The sequence below is a fragment of the Xiphophorus maculatus genome, chromosome 14, assembly GCF_002775205.1.
Source record: "Xiphophorus maculatus strain JP 163 A chromosome 14, X_maculatus-5.0-male, whole genome shotgun sequence".
Classification (NCBI taxonomy): domain Eukaryota; kingdom Metazoa; phylum Chordata; class Actinopteri; order Cyprinodontiformes; family Poeciliidae; genus Xiphophorus; species Xiphophorus maculatus.
In genome coordinates, this window is record NC_036456.1 from 1,087,789 (window position 1) to 1,111,381 (window position 23,593).

The following is a 23,593-nucleotide window of genomic DNA, read 5'->3' on the forward strand; positions in this document are numbered from 1 at the left end:
AACGCAAAAGTATTGCGAGGTAACGCAAAAGTTTTGCGAGGGAACGCAAAAGAAAAAAAAAATCCCCATGTCCCCTAGAGGGCTCCGTAGACTTTAGCTAACTTCGTGTTAGCATGTGTACTCCGGGTTAAATTGGTGATTATTTACCATAAATCCGGTCCTTCAAATGCCTCCACAAATAATGTGCACCGTGTTAGCTTAGGAAGCCGGTGGATAGTGAGCGGGGCTCCGGAACAGAAAGCAGATTCTGGACCTGAACACAGGGAACAGAGTCTCTCTGTCCCATCATGATGATGAGCCGGGTCTAGTATCATCTAAGGATGGTTGGTGTATTTGAAGACATCTACGTTGGGAAATTATATTGACAATATATTGTTTTGACAGGTCAGAGAAAAGAGGAAAAAACTGCTGTTATGGTTCTTTGTATTGTGCTGTGGAAATGTCAGCATTTTCGTCTTTTTTTATTGAATATCAAGTTTAACAGAACTGGGCAATAAAGTGGTCCAATTTAAAAATGTTTTTTATACTTTGTGTTCAGCTACACATGTTCTATCATTTGAGATAAATACATATTTTAAAACGAACAAATGGTCTATTATGGGAATTTTATGTATAATTGCAAATTAAAAAAAAATAAAATAAAAACGACTCGAAATGACTTGAAATTAAAGGTTCCTGACTTGAGACTTGACTCGACTTTTGCCTGTCTTTACTTGAGACTTGACTCGGACTTGAGGACAAAGACTTGAGACTTACTTGAGACTTGCAACACAGTGACTTGGTCTCACCTCTGTTTAGCAGTAATAATAAATAAAGTTATCTTTAAAATTAATCACACAAGTGACATCTAGACCCAACAGTAGACTTAAACTTTATTTCAAAGCATGAAAGTTTTAAAGAATGAAATCTAAATATTTTGAGTAATTGAATTAGACCCAAAGTAAAATACTTATATTAATATTGGTTTACTTATAATAATACTTACACTTACACTTGTGGGAACACTTAGAAGTAAAACAAGTAACTGTAACTTTGGTATCAAATAATTACAATAATAGATTATTCTTGGTTACTTTTCAGAAGGTCATTTGTAATAACTCACATTAAGATTATAATAAGAGTAACTAATAAGTTATGGTTATATAAATTATAAATGAATGAGAGAAGCTAAAGAATTTATAAATGTTAGTTTGACATTGAACTTAAAATGATGTAAAACGTGTAACTGCAATTAAACATCATTGATATGTTGGAGGTAGATGGTAGGTGAAAGGTGAAAAGTGAAAGGTTAAGGGAAAAGGGGGAACTAACAGGAGAGCAGAGATGATCAACGCCTTATTTGGAAACAGATTGTTGAACAACTTAAACTTTTTAAAGAAAAGGTTGTGCAGGCAATGAACGTAGGAGGACCGTTGAGCAACCCTGAGACATTAGCACAGACATCAAGACATAATGTCTCTAAGACAGTGATGGATATGAGATCATCTGTCCAAGCAGTCAGCCAATGAAACAAGCACAGCAACAGTGCTAGCCAATGCAAACGCACCAAAAGGGTGGATAAACCCTATAAAAGGTGATTGCAAAAGAGGAACCTTTGGTTGGATCCTCCAGGCAGCTTCGAGCCAAGATTGAAATGGACAAAGAACTCTGCAGCTGAAGAAGAGCCGGGGCCACAGAGCCAAAGACTGTCCGGCGCATGGGGACCAACCGGTCAGACCCGCAGTTTTTGTGGCTTCAAATCACACTTCTCTCATCAGCTGGGTTCAGACCCCAAAGACAAAGATGAAGATAAAGGCAAAGACAAAGGTGCCGAAGAACCGGTGCCTTCCTTCCATGAGGTCAGCTCATTTACATCATCAGAAAGATTGTGAGGCAAGGTGAAGGGAGCTTCAGGGCTACAAGACAAGAAGCTGAGGAATGCTACACACATGAGCAAGTCATCTTAAGACCTAAGAGCTGCGGCTCTGAATCAGTACTCTTCCTGCCAGCACCCAAGTCCTGTGTGACCTCAACATCGATGCAGAGACGAAAGGTCATCAGACCTACAGAGATCCCTGCCTTCGTCAATCAACATCGTCCTCCTGCTGGAACACCTTATTCATCATCAGGCCCGCTCTGGGGTTCAAAACGCCATACTCTGTCCATCTCTTAAAGACGGACAGAGTGTGGCGAGGCAGACGGACGTCTTTGACGGCCACTCTGTGTCAGAATTCGTCTTTGACCAATGCTGACACTGTCATGATTCCTGTTCTGTCCTGTCCATGCTGTGCGTAAACACTCATTCAGTTCACATGCCACGCCTGCTGATTGCTTACCTGTTCCACCTGGTCCCTGCCCTACTTAAACTCCTCTCAGCCTCTGCCTCCTTGCCAGATTATCAACAGCCACGAGCCAGTAGAGATCCAGCGTTTCCTTGAAAGCCTTCAGTGTTTCTTCGACCCTTTTCTGTCCACGGATTGACCCCCCCCTGCCAAGCCCTTCATGGATCCCAACTGTTCTGGATTTCTGGACCTTGACCCAAGCTTTGCCTCACAACCATCGACTATTGCCTGACCCTCAAGCTAAGTTTGCTCTCTCTGCTCTCCTGTGTATGACCTCTGCCGGATTATCGTCTTAGTCTCTTCCTGGGTTCTCTGCTCCACCCGTCCATTGCACTACAGGTCAGTTAAGCTGAACATTTCTAAGTTAAAACTCTATCAGTGCATCACCAGCCTTCTCTCCTCTCCTCTCAGTGCTGTGTTGGATGACCACATCCTGAGCCGCAACCAGTATCTGAAAATTTTATTAAACATTTTTTCCTTTGCAACTCCTGTGTGTGGTTGAATTTCTGGGTCCCCACCCAGTGTCCTTACAGACACTGGTTTTTAGTTGCCAGTGTCAGCATTAGGGAAAGATAGGCTGATTGATTTTACTTATTTGATTTTTTTCTGCTACTGAATTAATCTGTACTGAGCCGTGCAAAATTGCCTTACTATTAAAATATTTAGTGTAAAGAAAATCTAAAAGATGTTGTGGACATTCAATTAATGAGTCACCTTAAAGTTCTTTGATGGTTGTAAAATAGCTATGATGTTTGATTCTGGAGAGGAAAAGGTGGAAAATATTTTATAGTTTGCTTTTAGCCCAAACCTATATGTAAAACAACATCCTTGGGACTCACCTGAGTCACTAAAACCAACCTAGTAACAAGTGCAAGTTGTAATAAAGAGAGAGAGCGACCGTTAACAGGTGTGCCCTGTGAAACTAGTTGGCTGCAGTTTGCTCAGTCTGGCTAATTCACAGGGGGAAGAAGGGTGGAGTATCTGAATGGAGGTTGTCAGAAACCAGGCAAATATTTTCTCGACACCAGCTTTAAACAAAGTTTACTTCAGTTCTGGACAGGGTAAATCCCAGCAGATTTAGGAAACTCATTTCATCCGTTAGACGGAGAGCTGGTAGCACATCTCCCCTCTCAGAAGAGGAAGTAGAGAGTGAGAGAGTAGAGCAAGACTAAGTAACTATATGTAAATTTGAGGGTTAGGGCTAGAATTTTTGCAAACAAAACAATGACAAAGTGCCTTTTTATACAGTTCATCTGATTTCAGCTCAATGTTAGAAATACTGACCTGAGGCACTGTGTCCTTCTGTCACAGTCCAAAGGTTCAGAAGGGCATGGCTTTGATCTTGCAGAGAGTTTGGGTTTTCAGTTCTTATCATGTTGATCTTCTCCTCACTGAATTCCAATTCTCGTGCTAACTCTGTTGGCAGGGAAGAAGATAAGTTAAATTCAATCTGTGGTTCCAAGAACAAAACATCCAGATTTTGTTTTAATAAGAAAGAATACACATTTTGAAAGCTTTAGCTTGACGTGTGCTACATAGTGTGACTCACCCGTCCAACTGAAGCCCAGGTGATCAGCTATAATGGCCAACCGTTGTTCATTTCTTTCTGCTTCATCCTGTGGATCTACTGCAAACACCACCAGACATTCATGAACGGTCAAGGTCACAAGATAAATTACATTAACAAACATGATCTAAAAAGGATTCACTGGCTTTCTTTTTTTAATTCCAGTTACCAGTTTGGCTTTCTAAGCACTTTATAGAAATCCTTTTTTTTCTTTGAACCTAATTTTTGTTTTCAATTTTCTAATGAGTAAGTAAAATAATTTTCAGTGGTTTTATAAAGCCTTTAGATCAGTCTTGAGATGTTCAAAATACATAGAAGGAAAGAGAGATGGCAATACATAGACAATAGATCTCCAGTAACACAGCAACAAGGGATCTTCAGCTACAAAGGGACAAAACTACAAGAGACAGAGAGGCAGCACTTTTACAGCTAGAGCACTAATGAGGTAGAAGAGATAAAGAATAGCCCCTGTAACTGGGGGATACCTTGACTTTGGACTTTATCATCTGGAATTCGCTGCATCTGTGTCTCAACAGGTTCGTCCCACAGTGGTCTAATGGGAAAGACGTCTCCTGAGGGTGGGAACCGCAGATCTGGGAAGGGTTCTCTTTCAATAATGGATGGATCAATAAGACTGCTCTCATCATCTGAGAGAGCAGTCACAGCTTCTTCATCTTTATCTGTCTCAGCCTGTGCCAACCTTGCCACGATTTTTGCTGCTTCATCACTGATCTCTTCAAAGAACTCAATAGACTGTTTCTGTGGTTTACTTTTTGGTTTAGTTGTTGTTGTTGAATGAGATGAGTGAGTAGTTTTGCCACGGACTGGCAACCTAGACTGAAAACCTTTAGATCTTGTAGACTCAACACTCACGGGACAATCCTGCACCTTTTTAATAGGTGATCTGGTAGACTCCCCCTCACAGAAGCTTTTGGCTTTAGAAGATTGTGTCTTCGTTTTAAAATCCACAGAAGGACCTGCATCTGTCTCAGATTTTCTCCTAGTGCCCTTTTTTACAGGAACTTTAAGCTTTTTCTCTTGAGCGGATTCCACACGTTTGGCATGAGAATCAGGTTTGGCAGAGCTAGCCTTGATAGGTATCCTGGATTTAGAGTCTAAAGTAAAGTAGGTCTCTTTTTTAACAGCTGTTAAGGGGGGTGATACATGAGAGGGTGAGGGAATTATAGATTTTGCTCGACTTTGAGGAACAGACCTAGCTTGTGCTTTGGCTGTGCTTTGTATCTTCTTACCATTTTGGGAAGCACCTTTAAGTGGCTGCTTGCCTGTTGTTTTGTGGGCTTCTACCACTGACTTTGTCTCTTCTGGGGAGGAATCAGAGGACTCTTGGCCTTGCTCAGAGTAAACCGATCTAGTTACAGTAGTTTCTGCAGTCTGTACATTTGTTATTGGTTGTTCAGTTGTTTCTAAATCTAATAATCCTTCACTTATGATGTTTTCTGTTTTAGTTTCAAAAGGTTCAGGGCATACCAGATCTTTCTTTGAAGTTTTAGTAGACGCTGAAATGCCCATTTTAGGAATTTTAGACTTGGACGTATCAGCTTTACAGCCTAACTGATCTCCCTCAGATAGGGACTGAAGCTGTGAATCAGTAACATCTTTTAATATTTCATCTTCCCCAATTTTAAGCTCCAGTGTTAAATTGAGACCTATTGCTGATTCTCCAGCTGATCTACTTTCTTGCCTGGGCTCATTTACGGTAGGCTCCTCTAAAAACTGGTCACCTATCTGAAAAAAAGCAAAGCCACCCCCCTCCTCCTCATAGCTTCTCTTAGTCATATCAATCGCACCACTCCGTGTCATTTCAAAGAGCTTCCCTTCCTGGAAAAGAAAAGGGTTGGGCTCACTGGTAGGAGTGCTCTCTTCTGTTGGTGTTCTACCAGGTGTGGTGTCTGGAGTTGCTTGCACAGACTGACGGTCCATCACCAGATTCAGGATCTTCTGTTCTTCGTCTTTTACACGGGCTGCAAAAGTGACATCATCTTCTCGCATGGCAGACCATGACTCAGTCTCCACTCTTGCAGTTACTCCTTTTGATTCAGTTCTAGGAAGATTTGATTCCTCATTCTCTTCTTCACTATCATTGTAGATAAAGACTTCATATTTTGTTTGACTTGTAGCAACTCCAGGACAAAGGCCAGCTTTTGGTGCTCCTGCATGACCCCAACTATCCTCTTTCACCTCATCTGTTACATTGCAATTTGGTTTTTGCATACCTGTCTGTACCTTGCTAACATCTAACATATGACCTCTATTATCTACATTATCACTTGACCTTTTCAAACTCTCCTGTTTTTGTTCATCTGTCCTGTTTTCAATGCTTGAAGTTGCTGATGTTGTGTTACCAACACGGTTAACAGCTTCAGTAGACGATGGGACTTCTTCCCATGAAGTTTTCAGATTGGATTTTGAATGATGCTGGTCTGAGACAGAATGAGATCCCTCGGAAGTGACAGTGGCTGATGTATTCTTGACCTCTTTGCTCTGGGTTCCATCATGCACACCTGCTGAAAAAGGAGAGGGAGGTTGTACTTTAATATCTGGACCAATAAAATGAGCTAATTTTGAATCTTCTGTGTGTCTATTGAGTCGACATTCACTTTGCGAAAGCTTTTCACTGCTGGGCTTTAATGTTTCACAACTGTTATCCCCTGTCTTGCCATCTCCTGAGAAAAACAGATCTTTGCTAAACCTCCTGTTGCTCTTTGGTTCTTGTTCCATTTGATTAAATGTTTTTATTTTGGTAGCCATCTTAAACATTTCCTCCTCTGGAGTGATTTTTTTCTTAGCTTCATAGTATGTTGCATCATCCTCTGCTGGGTCTTCAGGGATAGCAGCCGGTTTGAATGAAATGCACAGGAATGCGTTATCAAGGAGCCTGGGGTTTACCTCATAACTTACCTCTTCAGAACTAGGTGTATCAGGGGAGAGGAGACTCTTACCCGAACTTGTCATCTGAGATGTCTGCTCACAACTGTCATCATCAGCACTAATTTCAGGGTCTCCAAGCAGCCTACCATGAAAAGCATCTTGGGGGAGGTCTTTAGCCTTAGAGGGTGATGTGTGGTTAGATGACTTATTAGCATTGCGTACTGGTGGGAACGATGGGTGGCTTTTTTGCTGTACAGGACTGCTCTCCAGGGAATCACGAGGGGATGATTCTGTGGTTGGACTGGGCTCAATAGAGTCTGGGGATTTATGGGAAGAATTTTCTTCAATCAGAGGGCTACCTTCTAGAGAGTCTCTGTGGCTTATTGTCAAAGAGTCATCAGCTAATGGACTGAGGGCATCCGGTTCTTGCTTTAAAGGTAGATCAAAGCTTTCATCATACTTACATAGGGATCTAGAGACTGGAGAACCAACTAATGGCAATGCTATCTGATCATCAGGGCTATCGTCATCACTAAGAAATGTTTCTACAGTTTCTGAAACTCTCTTAATAAGGTTTTGAGGTCTAGTTGGCTTAAATTCAGCCCTCCTAACAGACATTGACTCACTTGTTGTGTGGTCATCTGCAGCCTCGCTGGAAGAGACACAGAGTGTCAATTCTGCAGATACCTGGTCACCAGAAGTCCCTACACCAGAGTCTCCAGACTTGTCCTTGTCTGTAAGGTCTTTAACTTTTGTGGAAGTTGATGACAATGTTTTAGTTGACTGTAGTCCAGACAGTCTCTCAGGGGTTGTGCCTGAACTGGTCAGTCCCTCATGTTTGCAACTGTCCTCTGAGTTAAGGTGATCTCCAGAACTGCCACTTAGTGATTTGGCCACACCCTCATGTTTACAGTTGTCAGAGCTATCATCAATGCCACCATTTCCAAAGTCTAGTGTCTCAGATGGTTCTGAGTGAGTGCTAGATTTGATTTCTTTATATATTTCCTGCAAAGTGGTCTGTTTTTTGGCATTTTTGGGATCCATCAATACTTCTTGACCTTGTGAGGCATGTGAGGTCATTGCTTTCGTCATAGATTTTGACTGAACAGATTGAGATGGTGTGGCTTTCTCTGATCTTGATGTAGCTGTTTTAACCTCAAATAACCCCGACTTTCTCTTTGAGGGATCCTGTCCTGTTTGGAATGCTTGCATCAGTTCTTTAACTGACATTGTTTCCTCAAGCTTTTCTGATTCAGCTTTTGGGGATTTAGGAAGTTTGGATTTAGATGATTCTTTGGCTTTTGAGGACGATTTACTTATAACAGGCAAATGTGAGGGTTTGCTTCCAGTGGGTTTTTTGCTCTTTTGTTCAGCCTCAACTTTTTGTTGTAAGGCTTTGACTTTGTCCTTTATTGACCCTATAGGGGTTTCTTCAATCACTGGGGACACAGGTGATGCAGGAGTGGGAGCTGTTGGTACACTAAGAAGAGCTCCTGCCTCTGTTGATCCCTCTGCCTGCTCCTGATCTTTTCCCTTCCTTCTAACTGTTTTTTTAACATCACCAGTTATGCTTCTTTCATGGGATTTGACTTGAGTTGACGGTTTTGCACTTTTCCGTAGTATATCAGTGAATTTTTCTTGGACACCTGTCTCTTTTTTAGTCTTTACTTTGGCACTCACTGGTGCATCCAGGAGGTATTCTTTAAGGTCACCACTGCTCTTGATAGCTTTTGGTCTAGGAGCCCCTCTCTTAGCCTTACTGTCACGCAAAATGGGCTCCTGAACTCCTAGGGCAGCCATTTTTTTTGCCTCTTCTATTTCAGAGTCTGAGAGGAGTACCCACTCTTCAGCTATTGTTGTTGCATTAGCTGCCTCCTCTCCCACCTCACCCTCATATGTTCCACTTCTCAGTATCTCACTGACTTTCTCAAGGTCCTCCTTGACTTTCTCCAGGTCCTTTTCCATTATTTCTAAAGGTTCTCCAGAAACTTCGTCTGTCCCCTTCTCCAGACCACACCTTCCTAAGGAAGGGGATTTCTCTGTTGAGTCTGCGGTCAAGATGGCAGTCATTTTGATCAAATCCTGTTTCATCTCTGACACGTCGGACAGAAGATCTGGTTCTCGAATCAGCTCAGATTTCAGGACTGAAGTCTCCGTCTCTTCATCTTCCATTTGGAAGAAGAACAAGTAAGGAGTAAAGAAAAGCAAAAATTCAAATGAAAGGAGACAAACATTGGAGAAGGTGGTCAGGATAAGATTGGAACAGGCAGCAGGGATCATTGGACATAATATTCACAATGGGTTCTACAGTAGGCATCAGAGGAATTAGGCTTATACTTTCTCATGGAAATTATGATTGAGCTAATTCCAACAAAAACAAAACAAACAAACAAAAAGACAATGAGAAATAATATGAGCAGGAAATAACTTGCTTAAGTTCTCACACCCACACTCGCAAGACCAGACCATTAAGCAAAACAAAATATGCCAAGTATAAGGAAGAGCCTAGAAGTCAATATGTACAAGATAAAAATGGACAACGCAAGACATGATGATGCTGAAGGATCTCAAGATTGCTCAGAAGTAGGACATATGTCATGTAATGATGGACAAAATGGCTTTTAAAAAAAAAGAAAACAATTGACAGCTAAAGAAAGCCAGTGAAATGCTACTGATAATGATTGTCAATGTTAATTTATTTGTAAAGCACTTTAAAACTGCTATGAACTGCACCAATGTGTTCTTAAAACATGCTTGATCCTTTAGGAATTTAAAAATCTGCAACAATGTTTAAAAAATCATGAGAAAATACATTAATGAGCGACTTCTAAATAAAAAGACAAAAACCTAACTGAAGAAATGAGTTCTCAGTAATGATATAGAAATAAACATTCATACACACACACACAGAAACACACAAAGTAATGTTAGGCAAGTTATTTCCATGCAAAGCTAAGGGAAGTGCTAAGGGTGAGGACATGGAAGAGTGTAAATGGAGTGAGCAAAAAAATTTTGCTTGTGGTTCGTTTAGAAAAACCCTCCGTCTGTCAATATGTGCACATGCATGCAGCACTATGTAATTCCTGTGCATTAAGTATGCTTCATGTGTAACATGAGTTATGGTTTGAGCTTTATTCTAAATACTTAAAGGTTTTAGTGTTGGATGGCAAGGCTTGGGAGGTGGGTTAGGTGGAGAACTGCTGCTTGATTTACCACAATACCAGAAGCTACAGCAAGCACTACATTAAAAGCATAAATTGTTTTCGCGAGAATTTTAGCTATCCATATTGAACTTATTAAAACAGTTATACAAAACAAGATGCGCATGGACCCTTTTTCTAATTTACAAATGTTGCAGAGGGAATATTTTGTTAGACCTGCATAAGAACAAATACCATCACAAATACGTTTTTATCTTCTCTTTTATTTCCCCCAATTTTAACTCTGAAGGTTAAATTGTTAAATGAATGACAATCGTAAAGGTGAAACTAAAAGAAAAGGCAAGAGAAGCAGCTAAGCCTCAGGAGAAACAGAACAACAACATGGACATGATGTAGAGCTCATAAGGCTTGAATTATGAGAGCAGACTGGATGTGGTATGTTTTTAGTTATTTTTATGTACATTGGATATATTCCTCACATCATTGCTTTTGTTAGAATAATGACATTAAATTAGACATTACACATCAAAATGTGTTTTGTGTCCAGAATTTCTTTAAGAATAGAAGAAATGAAAAGAGTAGCTTACATTTCTCAAAGGTTCTGCCGGTCTGAAAGAGAACACATAGAATGGCTTACAGTTAGTTTGCTTAGATGACCATGGCTGTGTAAAAATCACCAACACAACTACTTAGTAAAAATTACACTCAACAGATACTGTACATCACATTCATTAATGTATCTTAAAGAGATTCTAATCTTATTAACTATGTCATAAACAAGCTAGGACATTGCAAAAACCCATTTAGTGCTAATGGTTAGGCAGTGAACCGGATGATCAGCTGGGAGGAAAGGGGAAGAGGAAGCAGTGGCTGCTTTTACCTGTTCCTCATGCTCTTGGTCTGAATCTGAGTCCTTATGAGAGCAAAAAGTAGCAGGAAGCAGAAGGGAGTGCAGATATAAACACAGGAACAGTAAAGACAGGTGGAAATAAATTCTCAATGTAGTAACAAACACAGCCTATCACATCTGTCAAACTTCAACTGACAGACATGGAGATAAACACTGTCTAGTTAAAGTCTGGACTATGGATTACACCTGAAAAGCTGCACTACAAACACACCATTGCTTTCACAACCCTCCGTCTTCATACCTGGAGATGGCGTTGCCTGGTGCAACAGTAATATAATAATGCTGGCAATGATTGTTGTGGCAATGATTGTTTGCCACTTGATATGTTCAAATTTACATATAGTGCCATACAAACCATTTACCCCTTACAGATTTCTTCTGCTTTGGCATTTTTAAAAAGTCATACTTAAATGTTTTGTATATCAAACACAAAAAACAGGTTTTGAATTATGATTTCATTTTTTAAGGAGAAAAAGTCAAATCCAAAACTTTCCTTTTGTTTATTGATGCCATTCAGAAGGAGTTTGGATCATTGTTCTGCTGCATAATTCAAGTTTGATTAAGCTAAAGGTCTTGAGCGGTTTGTTGGACTTTCTCTTTTGCTGAATCAACAAAGCATCTCAGGCAATCACTCCACCACCACCATGTTTGATTGTCAGCTTGATGATCTGCTTTTGAAATTCTGTGTTAGTTTTAGGTCAGGAAATAGTCTGCTGTGCCCCCCTGGCCTGGAAGCAGTTTTTTTATTTTTCCCTCAGAGTGGCCAACTTTCTGTTATTCCTATCTCGTTTTGATACAGCAGGGGTTCTCACACTTCTCGGGGAAATGTGGGAACGTTCCCCAGACATTTTTCAGCTGTTGCATCTGTTTAATCCATTGTTAACATGTCATAAGTTTTTCTGAGCCGCCTTTAAATGTAACATGACCCCTAAGATGCTCGCTCCAGTTTTACAGCTGTGCAGCAGCGATGGAGAACTGCTGCTGCTGTGCAGAAATGGATGTGTGAGAATCATGGCAGCAAAGGCAAAGGACTTTGCACATTTTTTCACAAACTAATTGAGTGAGTTGCGTAATGCTTTTGAATGCAGATAATGTTAGCTAAATGATGACTAATCCATGACAATATATCATGCTAAGCTGGTTAAAAATAGGCTACTAATTTTGCTGTTATGTATGTTCAAAAGTGGGTAGAACTGGTTACATTAACGTGAGTAACTTTGTGGTACTTACTGTATATGAGTAGTTTTACGGCATTGTACTTTTTTTCTTTTACTTGAGTAATATTATTATTGCTGCTCTTAAGTAGATTGATTTTGTATATAGAGAAATAAACTTCAGAGATTGGAAACATTAGATTTCTGCAACATATAAACTAATGTTTATGAAAATTTGAACATAGTTACTCAACATTTTATACAAGTCACTGTTTACATCTTTGCCCTTTATTTTATATTAATAAACATGAGAATTTTATTTGAAAGGTTACTTAAAGGTTTGTTCATGTATTTAAGAAAAGGCTGGTTAATCCTCCCCCCCAACAAGCCGGTTCCCCCCCCAGCTATTTTCCTCTGGAGTCTCAGTCAGTCTATCCAGCCTCCCTGTCTTGTTGTGACAAGACATGTTGACATTGTCAATGCTTCTCTGTCACCTCTTAGATGAGTCAATATTATTTTGGAGTAACTGTGCCACTCTGTTGCATGCATTTTGTATATGTGGATAATGATTCCCATCTTTACTCCCTTTTGGGCTGATAAATGTCACTGGTTTCTGGGTTTCCTGCAATGGAGCATTTGTTGGCATTTCAAATGTTTTAGCTCATGTCATGCTGTCATGCAGGTTCTGCTGATTCTACAGGGCAGATATGACTCAGAGGGGGGGTGTGGCAAGTGAAACTGAACCAAAAGGAAATCTGCTCATTTACAGATAACTGATTATTTATTAATCTGTAATTTATTGATTATCTAACCAAAGATTTATGTTTTTACAAAGAACCAGGTTGATATGGATAACATTTTTCTGTTCTACATTTATTCAGGTCATCGTTGTCATTTGTGTTTTCATACCACTATTGAATATCAAATAATAATTTCACCTTGGCCATATCATTAGCAAAAATTGCCACCAAGTCCAACATTATTAAAAGCTAAACATTTGATAAGACTGGCTCACTGGATGCCAGTTTTAACACAGGAATGCATAGATGGAGAAAAGATTTTTGTAGAGTTCTTACTTTGCTATAAGATGGAAGCGTGATATTGAGGTTGCATATGGCATTTTGGTGAAGTGACCTGTAGTTCCTAGGTTCCTTCATGAATGACAGTCGACCACATGGCTCCTGGGTGTTGTCTCGGATCTACATAAGCAGGCAGATCACAGAACTGGCTTATGCTTTAATATGTACTAGAACATGTAAATGACAGAATAAAAAACAGCTTTATGTTCTGGTGTAATGTAGCAAGGAACCATTCTTACTTTGATGAAGAGTGCTAGCCTGTTCTCCTTAAAGGCATAGAAGCTGAACAGATGATGTTGGCCACTTTTGGTGAGCGGAACCAGGTTTCCAAAACAGTCTGCATATATAGGTTTCCCTTCCAGTACCTGACAAAATTAGTCAGTAGAGTGTGTAAATAGCCCACCAAATCATCACCTTCCTAAAATAAATGGCCTGTCATTTTTTGTCATAAGTCGTTTTGTTTTGCACTTGTTATCCTTTGACAGTGAAAAAGGGGCTGGTAGTTTTTATATCCAAAATCACTTTTGACAAAAAAGCTATTATTATAGAAAGATGACAGGATACAGCTCTTTATTGCATTCTACTTATCTACTGCCTATGTGAAGGTGCCAAGGATGACTTGTGGTGGACCATGGACCATGGATTCATTCCAGCCCTTCTTTCTTATAAACCCTCTCACAAGTCAATTTAAATAAAAAGAAAAAAAATGTATTTGTTACTGGTGGTGTCGAGTCTATAAAAAAGCATAGCAAATATGTAACAAAAACTAAATAAATAAACTATATTAATTTTCTCAGTAGTCTGTAATGGCTTCCCACAGTATGAGGCTTTGATCAATTCTGGGTCCAACCTTCGATCTCACCTCTACATCCCGGCTCCGAGCCACCTCAGTGAAGTTCTCCTGCTGCTCCAGTGTTTTATCAATCTTGTCATCAGTCATGCAAAAACAGCGTAACCGGGCCTCAATTGGGTCATGGGTCTTGGCAAAGATCACAAACTTGGCCATGTAGGGAACGCAGATGATCTCTCGATACACTTGAGTGGAGAAGTTGACAGATTCCTGGACTTGTTGACAGTCTATCAGCCAGAACCTTGAAATAAGAAGCAGCAGAAATCTACATGGTGGGAGCTCAGTCACCCAAAATTCAACAAATAATTTGTCATAGGCAGGACTCAACATTCTTACCTTGCAGAAACGTTGGTGGTGAAGGAGACACAGTCATTAATAAATGTTAATGGTGTTGTCCCTGTTATGTCCTCCCACTGTGCAGGCGTTGTTCCTCCTGAACATTGACACAAAATTATTTGCTTAGAGTAAGAAAGGGTCTTAACAGCACCGCTTAGTTTTACAAAAGTATGCATGAGCATTTTCTGACCAGTTATGCTACAGAGAAGTCGTAATGTGGGCGTGTCCCCTCCAAAACCATTAAGAATTGGGTCAGAGTTGCTCTTGGGGACAGGGATGGTCATGGTAATGGGTTTATGGAACTTTCTCCTGCGAGGCTCCAGGGTGACAATGGGACTGAAGGAGGCCTTGTTTCCAAGGATCTTTCTCACTACACTTGCATTCACTGGCTGAGCCTGTAAAAGAAGATGACAAAAAATGAACAAAACCAGGTGGTTTGGTATCAAAGTGTGACTGCAGGTTCAATGAGTAACCTGAAGTCCAACTCTAATCCTCTTGGTGAGCGCCCCCTCTGGAAAAACTGCCTGGACTTGAGGCACAACAGTACTGCTTAGGATGCCTCCTTCAGGACCAATCAAATTATTGTCCTGCTTGATGCGTGACACCACTGCAAAATATTGGGGGAAGTCTCTTGTAATAATTCTGCAAAGGCGTTTCCTTTCCAGTTCCTCTGGTGGGTCCAGTTCTAAAGGCAGGACGTGAAACAGGACAAATGTCAGGACTTCCATGTACGAGGTGCTGCTTGCAAAGTTAAACCCTTAAAAATGAGCAGCAATAATTTAGATTATTTAGCCTATTATAACAGAAAACAATGGGAGTTTATTTTTCAAAGTCATACTATATTATTCATTCATTCATAAATGCCACAATTATAAACAAAATATTGAATTAAATATTTAGTCAGCAAGCTAAATGTTTAGTTTCAAACTAGTATTTATTTTGGAATTAAATGCGTTTAAATATTCTTGACTATAAATTTTGTTTTTAATTCAATATTTTGTATATTTTGTTTTAAACTCTAGTGTATTTAACCTCAAGCTAAATATTTAGTTTAAAGCTTCCTTAGTTTCAACCAAAATATTTAGCACACATTTAAATATTTGGCTATTATGCAAAGTCACTTGGCGATAAGCAGAAGTACCAAAATAAAAGCTGGGTCTTTTATTTTATTTAACCCTAACCCTCTGCATAAACTTCTGCTGGTGACTGATTCACTTCCGTTGTTGCTCATGTCGCGTCTCCATTGTTTCTCCTCTCAACATATCCAACATTTCAGCTTAAAACAGAGGATGAGCCCTTTTGTTGGCCACACAGACGTTCACTAATGGCAGCCATGACTTGACCAGCTTTACAGGTCAACATTTAGCTAACTGCTAAATATTTATCTTCAAACTAAATATTTAGCATGTTAACTGAATATTTAAATTAAGGCTAAATAATTAGTGTAACTAAACATTTAGTTTGGAGCTAAATATTTAGCTTGTTAACTAAATATTTAGTTTTAGCTAACCAATATTTAGTTTGTAAATTAAATATATACAAACCTAAGATCTATTTAGTTTGTAAACTAATTAATTTAATTAAATATTTTGTTTGAAATTGATAAATTAATGAATAGCATGGTGTAATTACGATTTAATAAAATGAACCCCCATTTCATTTTCTTACGACAGGCTAAAAAACCCAGATTATTCTACCTTCACAAACAACTCTCCATATGTATGATTAAGTTGTATTTTTGTTCAGGCTTGTTTCGGGCCACTAGCACCCAGACACTGACCCTCATCCATGCCATTCAGAATCCGATTGAGTTCCTCTGGTGTGTATTCACACTGATGCTCCTTCCAGCTTTCTCCTGCCTCACTTCTGAGGATCACCAACTCCCGCTCCTTCCCTCGGAGTGAGGCAAAGTGGGGGATTTCAACAATCACAGGACTAGAGGAGATGAGGGAAGATAAAGTATATCACTCAGATTATGGTCTGATGGAAGATAACATTGTGCCAGCAATTGTTTGGTGCCTTGGCCTCAGTGAGGCTGAGGTAACTGAAGTTTAATCAGTGCAGACAGAGTGACTGACTAGTGGTTTGAGTTCATTGCTGAAACATCAGAGAGTAAACTGCATAAATTCCATTGCAGTGGTAAATATGTGCAACATACATGAAATCTCAGAGCATGGGTGAAATTTGTTAAAGAATTCTTTGACATGTCCAAATTAGTGTCAAACTGGCTAAACTACTGAGCAAAGTGCAAAAGTTACACCGAGATTTGTTGATAGGCCTGAAGTCACTGTTTATGAATTCTATTGGAATGCAAAGCAGATATTTAATAGCTGAATATTATTATGATATTAGCTGAAGTACTTCTTACATATAAGCATTTATATAACTGAAATAAGATCAGTTAAGATACTTCACTGTCCATCAAATATCTACAAAAGTGAAATATTCCTTCAGCATGTAGAAAGAAAAGGCCACAAATATAAAACTACAAATGCAAAAGCTCATTTTCATGTGAAATGGTTCTTTGGCCTGGCAATCCTACTTTTTAAATTGACACTGTTGCTGATGAATACATCAAGGAATCCGTCATTAAATACAATGCTTTCCTACTGTAAACTGTATGGATCATGCTGACTCAGTAAAAGATGCAGCAAAACATTTAATGATGTAAATTTCAACAGTGTTGTTCACTGACCAACTACTAAGAATTATTTGCCAGAATTTCTAGTTTGTAGCTTAGTGCTAAAGAGCAGCAAAACAACACTACAGTCAGCTTACTATTGCCAAACAACCATTTCAATTTTACAAACTGATAAAGAGAGCTGTACACTTAGTGACAAAAAGCTAAGTACCCAGACAGAATGGCAAAAATGCAGTGAAACTGACTGAGGGTCATGTGACTGCAGTGGTTACAATACTTAAAAAAAAAGTTTATAAATACAACCTATTTTATTGTACTGCCAATATAAAGGGTGGTAGAACAAGCATATCAGAGTAAAAAGAGTTTTCTCCAATGGCATGTTGGCAAACATCTGCTGGAACTGAGAAAAGACAGGGTGACCTCGTTGGTTAGATGTTTTTCAGACAGAATATTTTGCTCTTTGGTCATTGTTATGCTCTCTAATGTCGTTCTGGTTGCTCAGATCTGTTCTATACATATGCAAGGTGTGCATGTCCATCAAACTGTGGTTGGCCCATCACAGCCTTCTATATGCCACTCATACCAAATCATGTTAACATTAACCAATCATTCTGGGTACCTGACTTTTTTGTCGAATGTGGTGGGGATTACAAGTGACAAGAACAGTTTCTATGAAAAAACTAAAGAATAAAGCATAAAGAGGGTGAGGCAAAGCAACAGACAGAAGTGCAACACATAAAGTGAGGTTCCAGACATTAAGGGAAGGGGTTACAAAATATGAAAAAACATGCAGAAATAATATATGAAGTGAAAGGCAGAAACTGAGGCTGGCATCCATAGATTGTTTCCCTTGCAATATTCTATGCTTTATAAAGCCTTATCACCCTACCCAAGAAATTTAGTCCCCGGTGGACCAAGCTGGAGGATTCTGCTAACCAAACTCTCTCCCTCATTTAAAGGTGGAGGGGCTGTGGGGAGGTGGAGTTTACTGTGTGATACGCCAAGCATCCATCCGCAGCAGAGTGGAGGAGAAAGCACACAATGTTTTGGTTGAATGGAAAATCTAATTGTTTTGTAAGCATGTGATTGTTCTCTCAAAAAAAAGAAAGAAAGAAATACAAAGACACATCATTTAAAAAGTCTATTGAAGGTTACAGCATCCGGCACAAAAAACATTCAAATCTGGACTTCTTACTGCAAAAGCATAATCAACCAGATTTCAGTATGGAAAAATACTATATTATGGGTGTTTTTTATGGTATGCCGTTTGTAAAGTTGCGCAGACAAAACTTAATGGCAATCATTTGAGTTTTTTAGCCAATCATAAGGGGAACAAAAGGGGTTGAATTTTCAAAGTCAAAATATTTTGCTCCAAGTCAACTATTTACATTATAACAAAATTTGTAGTTAGCAAAATAATATTTAACTTGCCACTAAATGTTTAACTTTAAACTGAATACTTAGCAGCTTAGCTTACTAATTACATATTTAGTTTAAACTCTCATAAATAAATGTATAACATGGTGAAAATATGACTTTGACAAATGAACCGCTATTTTTCTCCCTCATGACGGACAAAATAACCAAAGATTTGGGGGCTAAATGTTTAGCTGGCTAACTAATCTAAATATTTAGCAAGGCAATTTTTCTTTGTGAGGTAAACATGTAGTTAGCCTTATGCTGAATATTTAGCCTGCTAACCAAATATTCAGCTAGCAAGCCAAAATTTAGTTTGAGTCTATAAAAACATTGCTTGCAAACTAAATATTAGGCTTCAAACTAAATATTCACCTTGGAATTAAACATTTAACTGCAAACTAAATATTTTGTTTCAAACTAAATATTACCTTGCTAACTAAATTTTTTTATAAGGTAAATAGTTAGCTTGAAGTAAATTATTTTGTTTACTTAGGAAATATTTAGTTAGAAAATTTGATATCTATAAATGAATGAATGACATTGTGAAAATATAACTCTGAAAAATCAATTCAACTCAATTCAGATTCAAAAATACTTTACTGATCCTGAAAGGAATTTAAATGTTGTTCTTCAAAGAGTTTTGTTGCCAGGAAAAATCTACTGTAGATGTCTGTGTTGCAGGAAATTTGAAGAAGCCTCTGACTAAAGACTCTGTTCTCTCAAGACAGTCATGTGAAGAGCATTTTCAGGATTGCCCATAATTTTCTTGCTTTTATGAAGAATCCTTCTTTGCATCATCATCTGCAGAGGTTCCACAATCGTCCCGAGAACAGAACCAGCCTTCTTCATCAGGCTGTTGAGCCCTTTGAGGTCCCTGGTTCTGATGCTGCTGCCCTAACAGATGATGGCAGAAGAGATGAAGCTCTCAACAACAGACTGATAGAAGATCTGCAGTATCTTGCTGCAAACCTTGAAGGATCTTAGCTTCCTCAAGAAGTACAGTCTGCTCTGTTCCTTCTTATAGATTCTTCACTGTTGTGCCTCCAGTCCGGTCTGTTGTCCAGATGAACACTGTGGTATTTATATTCCCCAACCCCCATTTTTGGGTTGAGGCTAAGTAACTCAAATAATTGCTGTTAAGTTTTGATGTGAAACTTTACAAACAGCACAGTATAGTTGTTGATATGTTGCAGCAGTGATTTAATAACTAAAGCGTGATTGCATTGATTTGTGTTCCAAAGAACCTAAACAGTATCCACGTTATCCTGGGGTGTGACACAGAGGTCTGCTTATCTTAGACACTTGAAAATTGGAAAGATTTTCCATTTATTTCTAATGAAATAAATTCTCAGACCTTTAACATATTATTACCAGGATGGTGCTGTATAACCATAAATATAATAAAGCGTTAATTAGAATATCATAACTGTGCTAGAGAACTTCCAGCTTGTCTGCACATAAAGGCTAATTGTCCATTGGATAGCCTAATATTGTAACTTACAGTATATTTTGATATATTCCCACATTTTACCAGTAGAGGACATAGCCAGCCACATATAAAACCAATCGCGGTGCATTTCTGTAGGTGGAATTCATAAGAAAAGCCATAGTTAAGATTAAGGATTAACAGTTAAAAGTAGTTAGACAGGAGCTGTTATGAAATCAAACTGGGCATGCTGGAGAGCAAAGACTGGCAGACCCTGGCACTGGCAGGAAGCAAGAACAGATACACAAACAGCTGAAGTTAGGCAGAAGCTGGGGAAAATCAGTCTGAAAGAAAGAGGGCAGCAAATTGTAAGTCGAGCAATCAAGAATACAGAAGGTCCCCCCACCTTTCTCACACTGTTAATGCATCTTAATGTGCATATTTAAGGTTCTTTTAAATGGTAGAAAAGTATTTTCTAAGGTCAAATTGTAAATATGGTTGCTGTATTTGGCCTGTAACTAGCTAGCGAAAGTTTTAAAGTATTGAATCACCAAAAAAGCTCTGCTTCTAGAAAAATCGTGTGGTTTGCATGATGTAACTGGAGGAGAACGGAGCCCTGCTGTCTGATTGCTGAGCTCAAGGAGGTTTTGTTTGCTCAGGTGTGATTAAAACGTATGTGTGGTTGATCAGGCTGCAACTGGTCTGGGTGTGGTGGTGGAAAAAAACAACAGAAAAAAAATTATTTTAGGTCTGCGGGAGATTTGTCCAGCTGGGAAGTCAAGATTTCACTCCCAATAGTATGTCAACTAACATGGCAATCTGCAGTGCATACTTCTGTGAGGAGGCTTACAACAAAAGCAACCCAAATGAGTATTAGATGGGATCCAGAAGACATTACAAAATCAGGCTGAAATCCACTGCAGTACCATCATAACACAGCAGAAGCAGCAAGGGGAAGAAAAACAATGATGGGGAGAAGAGACAAACCAGAGTCGGAGCTTTGACCTGGAAGAAGGTGGTTGGAGAGAGTTATTCAATTTTCCTGAAATATGAATATTTTTGACTCTAATTGTATGTACAAAGGACCCTCCAGAATACTGCAGTCCAACACTGTTGGTATGGTTGCTTAGAGACGAACACTACACAGCCAAAGTGAGCTGCTATCAACCCGCGTCTTTTTAAACTGTACTCCACCATGACCTTAACGGCAAAAACTCTTGCAAAAGTACAGATGTGAGTGGGAAGACACCCATCCCAGGCTCAGCAAGTTCAGTGAGGATAAATACAGGCATTAAAAAAATAACTTACAATGTATCAGGAATATTCAGTGGCGCAGTGTGTTACTGTACGACAAAAGACAGAATGGATCAGGAGAGGAACACTGCAGACCCGCCAGAACCTAAAGAACCAGACATCAGAGTCTCTTCATCCCTCAATCATCTCCTGAGGCTGATATGGCACAGAACATTTTGATATGATTGATTAAGTTTTTATTGTGCTTTTAGTAGACTATTATGGTTTGATTATTTACTTGGATGTTCATTTTGGATGATAGATTTTCTCATATAATAGTATGATAGCCAAAATAATGTAAATGGCAATTTAAGGAACAAATTATACTAATAGATTAACAGTAAATAAATAAATATTGTGAAGAGAAAATGTTTATTTGTCCTACATTAAAACGTTTCTTGGGGTTTTTTGATAGTGTGAAACAATGATAGTGTTTGGTGGTCAATATTATTTCACTTTTATTTACTGTATGTGGGTTGCCAGTTTGGATAACCTGACTTCCTATCAAGCTACAAGAATGAAGAAAAAACATACTAACAAAACTGCACCAGACACAGACCTGCAGCTCAGAGGCTCTTTGGTTCATTTATACAATATTGCCCTGTTTTTTATTTAATTCTTTTTTAATTGCCCCTATGAAAAAACACTGACTACCCCAACCCCCGTAGTAAATTTGGTCTAGAACCAGCCTCTGAGCCCAACTCCTTCAAAATATTTTGGTATTATTATTTATAATACCAGAATTTGCACAGAACTTACATTAGGCTGTTTGACATGAATTTAAAATATTAAATAGGGTGTTATGATCAGTTATTCAGTACTTGACTATTTCACTTTTTACCAAGTACTTTTTATATTTGCTGATTTGAAGCTTAAGCTACTTCCACTTAACAGGTTGAAATTATACTAATCTGATTGGAGAGCAAATTTTTGGGCACTCTAATCCATATTTGAAATGGTTGCACTACTGAGTTTTTGTTTTTACAAAAAAAAAACAGCCATAAAATTAAGTGTACCACTTCTGTGGGCAGCCCACTGTGGTGAGTGTCACTTATTTTCATATCTGAAAGGTGGCAACCCTGGTTTGTGTGCATGTTGTTTTCCATTCCAATATCTGCTCTTCTACAATTTATATGATCTCTGTTTACTGTGCTGTCAACAGTTCTAACTTCTGGTTGTGAGCCTTCAATCTTAAACATGTAGCTGATTTAATGCTCAGGATTATTCACCTCCTCCAGGTCTTATTCAATGTGTTTAGCAACACAGTCTGGAACGTTCTCCTCCATCTATGTCATTAACCGTGGTCGCTAGGTAGTGTAGGTACTAATACCTTATATTTTGAAATATGGGTCATTTTTGCAAAAAAAAAAAAAATTTCAGACCTGTTATGACACAAAGGCTTCAACATGCATTTAAAGTGAAATATGCACTTTAAATGATGAGCACTTCTTGTCATTCTAAGTGTGCTTCCAAGACTAATAAACATGTTATTACATATTTCTGTAGAATTACTATATTTGTCTGCTGGCATAACTCTTCCAATAGTCTGTGTCTACTTTAAGTCTCCACCTGTAGCCTTACCCAAGAAACTGGGCTCCAGATGGCCCCACTTCAATGAGCCTGCTGGCCAGACCCTCGCCTTCCACCATAGGGGGCATGGTGGCCAGACGGTGCCGTTTCACCAGTCGACAGGTGACCCTTGTTGGGGCGCTGCATTTCTTGGGTGGAATGATGATCCGGAGGCCATTATGTCGGCAACCACGCATGGCTCCACCTCTGGCGTCCACCATGAAGCTGACCAGGAAGCTAAAGCGGAAAAGGAAATTTTTCACAAATGAAAACATATGTCACTGTTAACATTTGGTGATGAGGCCACAGACACCAAAACTAATAGAGCAGGGGTCTCAAACTCCAGTCCTCGAGGGCCACAACCTTTAGATGTGCCTCTGCTGCACCACACCTGAATAGAATAATTAGGTCATTAGCAAGGCTCTGGAGAACTGATCTACACAAGGAGGAGGTAATTAAGCCATTTCATTCCAGCGTTTTGTACCTGTGGCACATCTAAAAACTGTAGGTCTGCGGCCCTCGAGGACTGGAGTTTGAGACCCCTGTAATAGAGTAAGTTATTTTCTTTAATATCTCAAAGAACCTTCTCCATTGTCAAGTCTCACTCTATCCAGTTAATATCTGGTTCACTTTTAGTCACGTTGGGTGCATCTCCACTGGCAGTGTGTTCCTGTTAGAGGGCATGAATAAGTGGGAATGTGGGAACATGAGCAAGCTGTGAGCTGTGAGGGCGTAGGGTTGCTCTGTCCAGTTGATGCTGTGTGGGCTCTTTTGCCACATTTGATAGAAAGGTTTGGACCTCAAGGTTTGACCCTGGAATTATCAATTTGCAGTCATCTTGCCAAATACTACGGATTGAAAATAGTGGTTGAGATATTGATGTTTGAGGAGTTTGGAAATATCGCTTTCACTCATACTGTGATGTAAATCCAATGACCAATCAACAAATGCAGTCTACTGCCAATCAAATCGTTTGCA

At 39.1% G+C, this 23,593-nt stretch overlaps 1 protein-coding gene across 22 annotated transcripts in view; it reads right to left on the reverse strand.

Annotated features, from left to right (window-relative positions):
- Positions 1-23,593, reverse strand: part of ank2 (ankyrin 2) — a 148,423-nt gene that overhangs the window by 37,684 nt on the left and 87,146 nt on the right. For 8 of the 22 annotated variants that reach the window (XM_023345549.1, XM_023345564.1, XM_023345548.1 and 5 more), the window contains 14 exons: positions 22,628-22,852; positions 17,798-17,896; positions 16,048-16,202; positions 14,741-14,952; positions 14,458-14,662; positions 14,268-14,364; positions 13,944-14,172; positions 13,321-13,446; positions 13,079-13,201; positions 10,819-10,851; positions 10,526-10,547; positions 4,374-8,942; positions 3,871-3,948; positions 3,606-3,737 (listed from right to left, as the gene is read on the reverse strand). In XM_023345549.1, coding sequence (XP_023201317.1) covers positions 3,606-3,737; positions 3,871-3,948; positions 4,374-8,942; positions 10,526-10,547; positions 10,819-10,851; positions 13,079-13,201; positions 13,321-13,446; positions 13,944-14,172; positions 14,268-14,364; positions 14,458-14,662; positions 14,741-14,952; positions 16,048-16,202; positions 17,798-17,896; positions 22,628-22,852 — 6,305 coding nt within the window. The remainder of the gene's footprint in view (positions 1-3,605; positions 3,738-3,870; positions 3,949-4,373; positions 8,943-10,525; positions 10,548-10,818; positions 10,852-13,078; positions 13,202-13,320; positions 13,447-13,943; positions 14,173-14,267; positions 14,365-14,457; positions 14,663-14,740; positions 14,953-16,047; positions 16,203-17,797; positions 17,897-22,627; positions 22,853-23,593) is intronic. The other 14 variants (XM_023345555.1, XM_023345563.1, XM_023345554.1 and 11 more) reach the window with 8 other exon arrangements.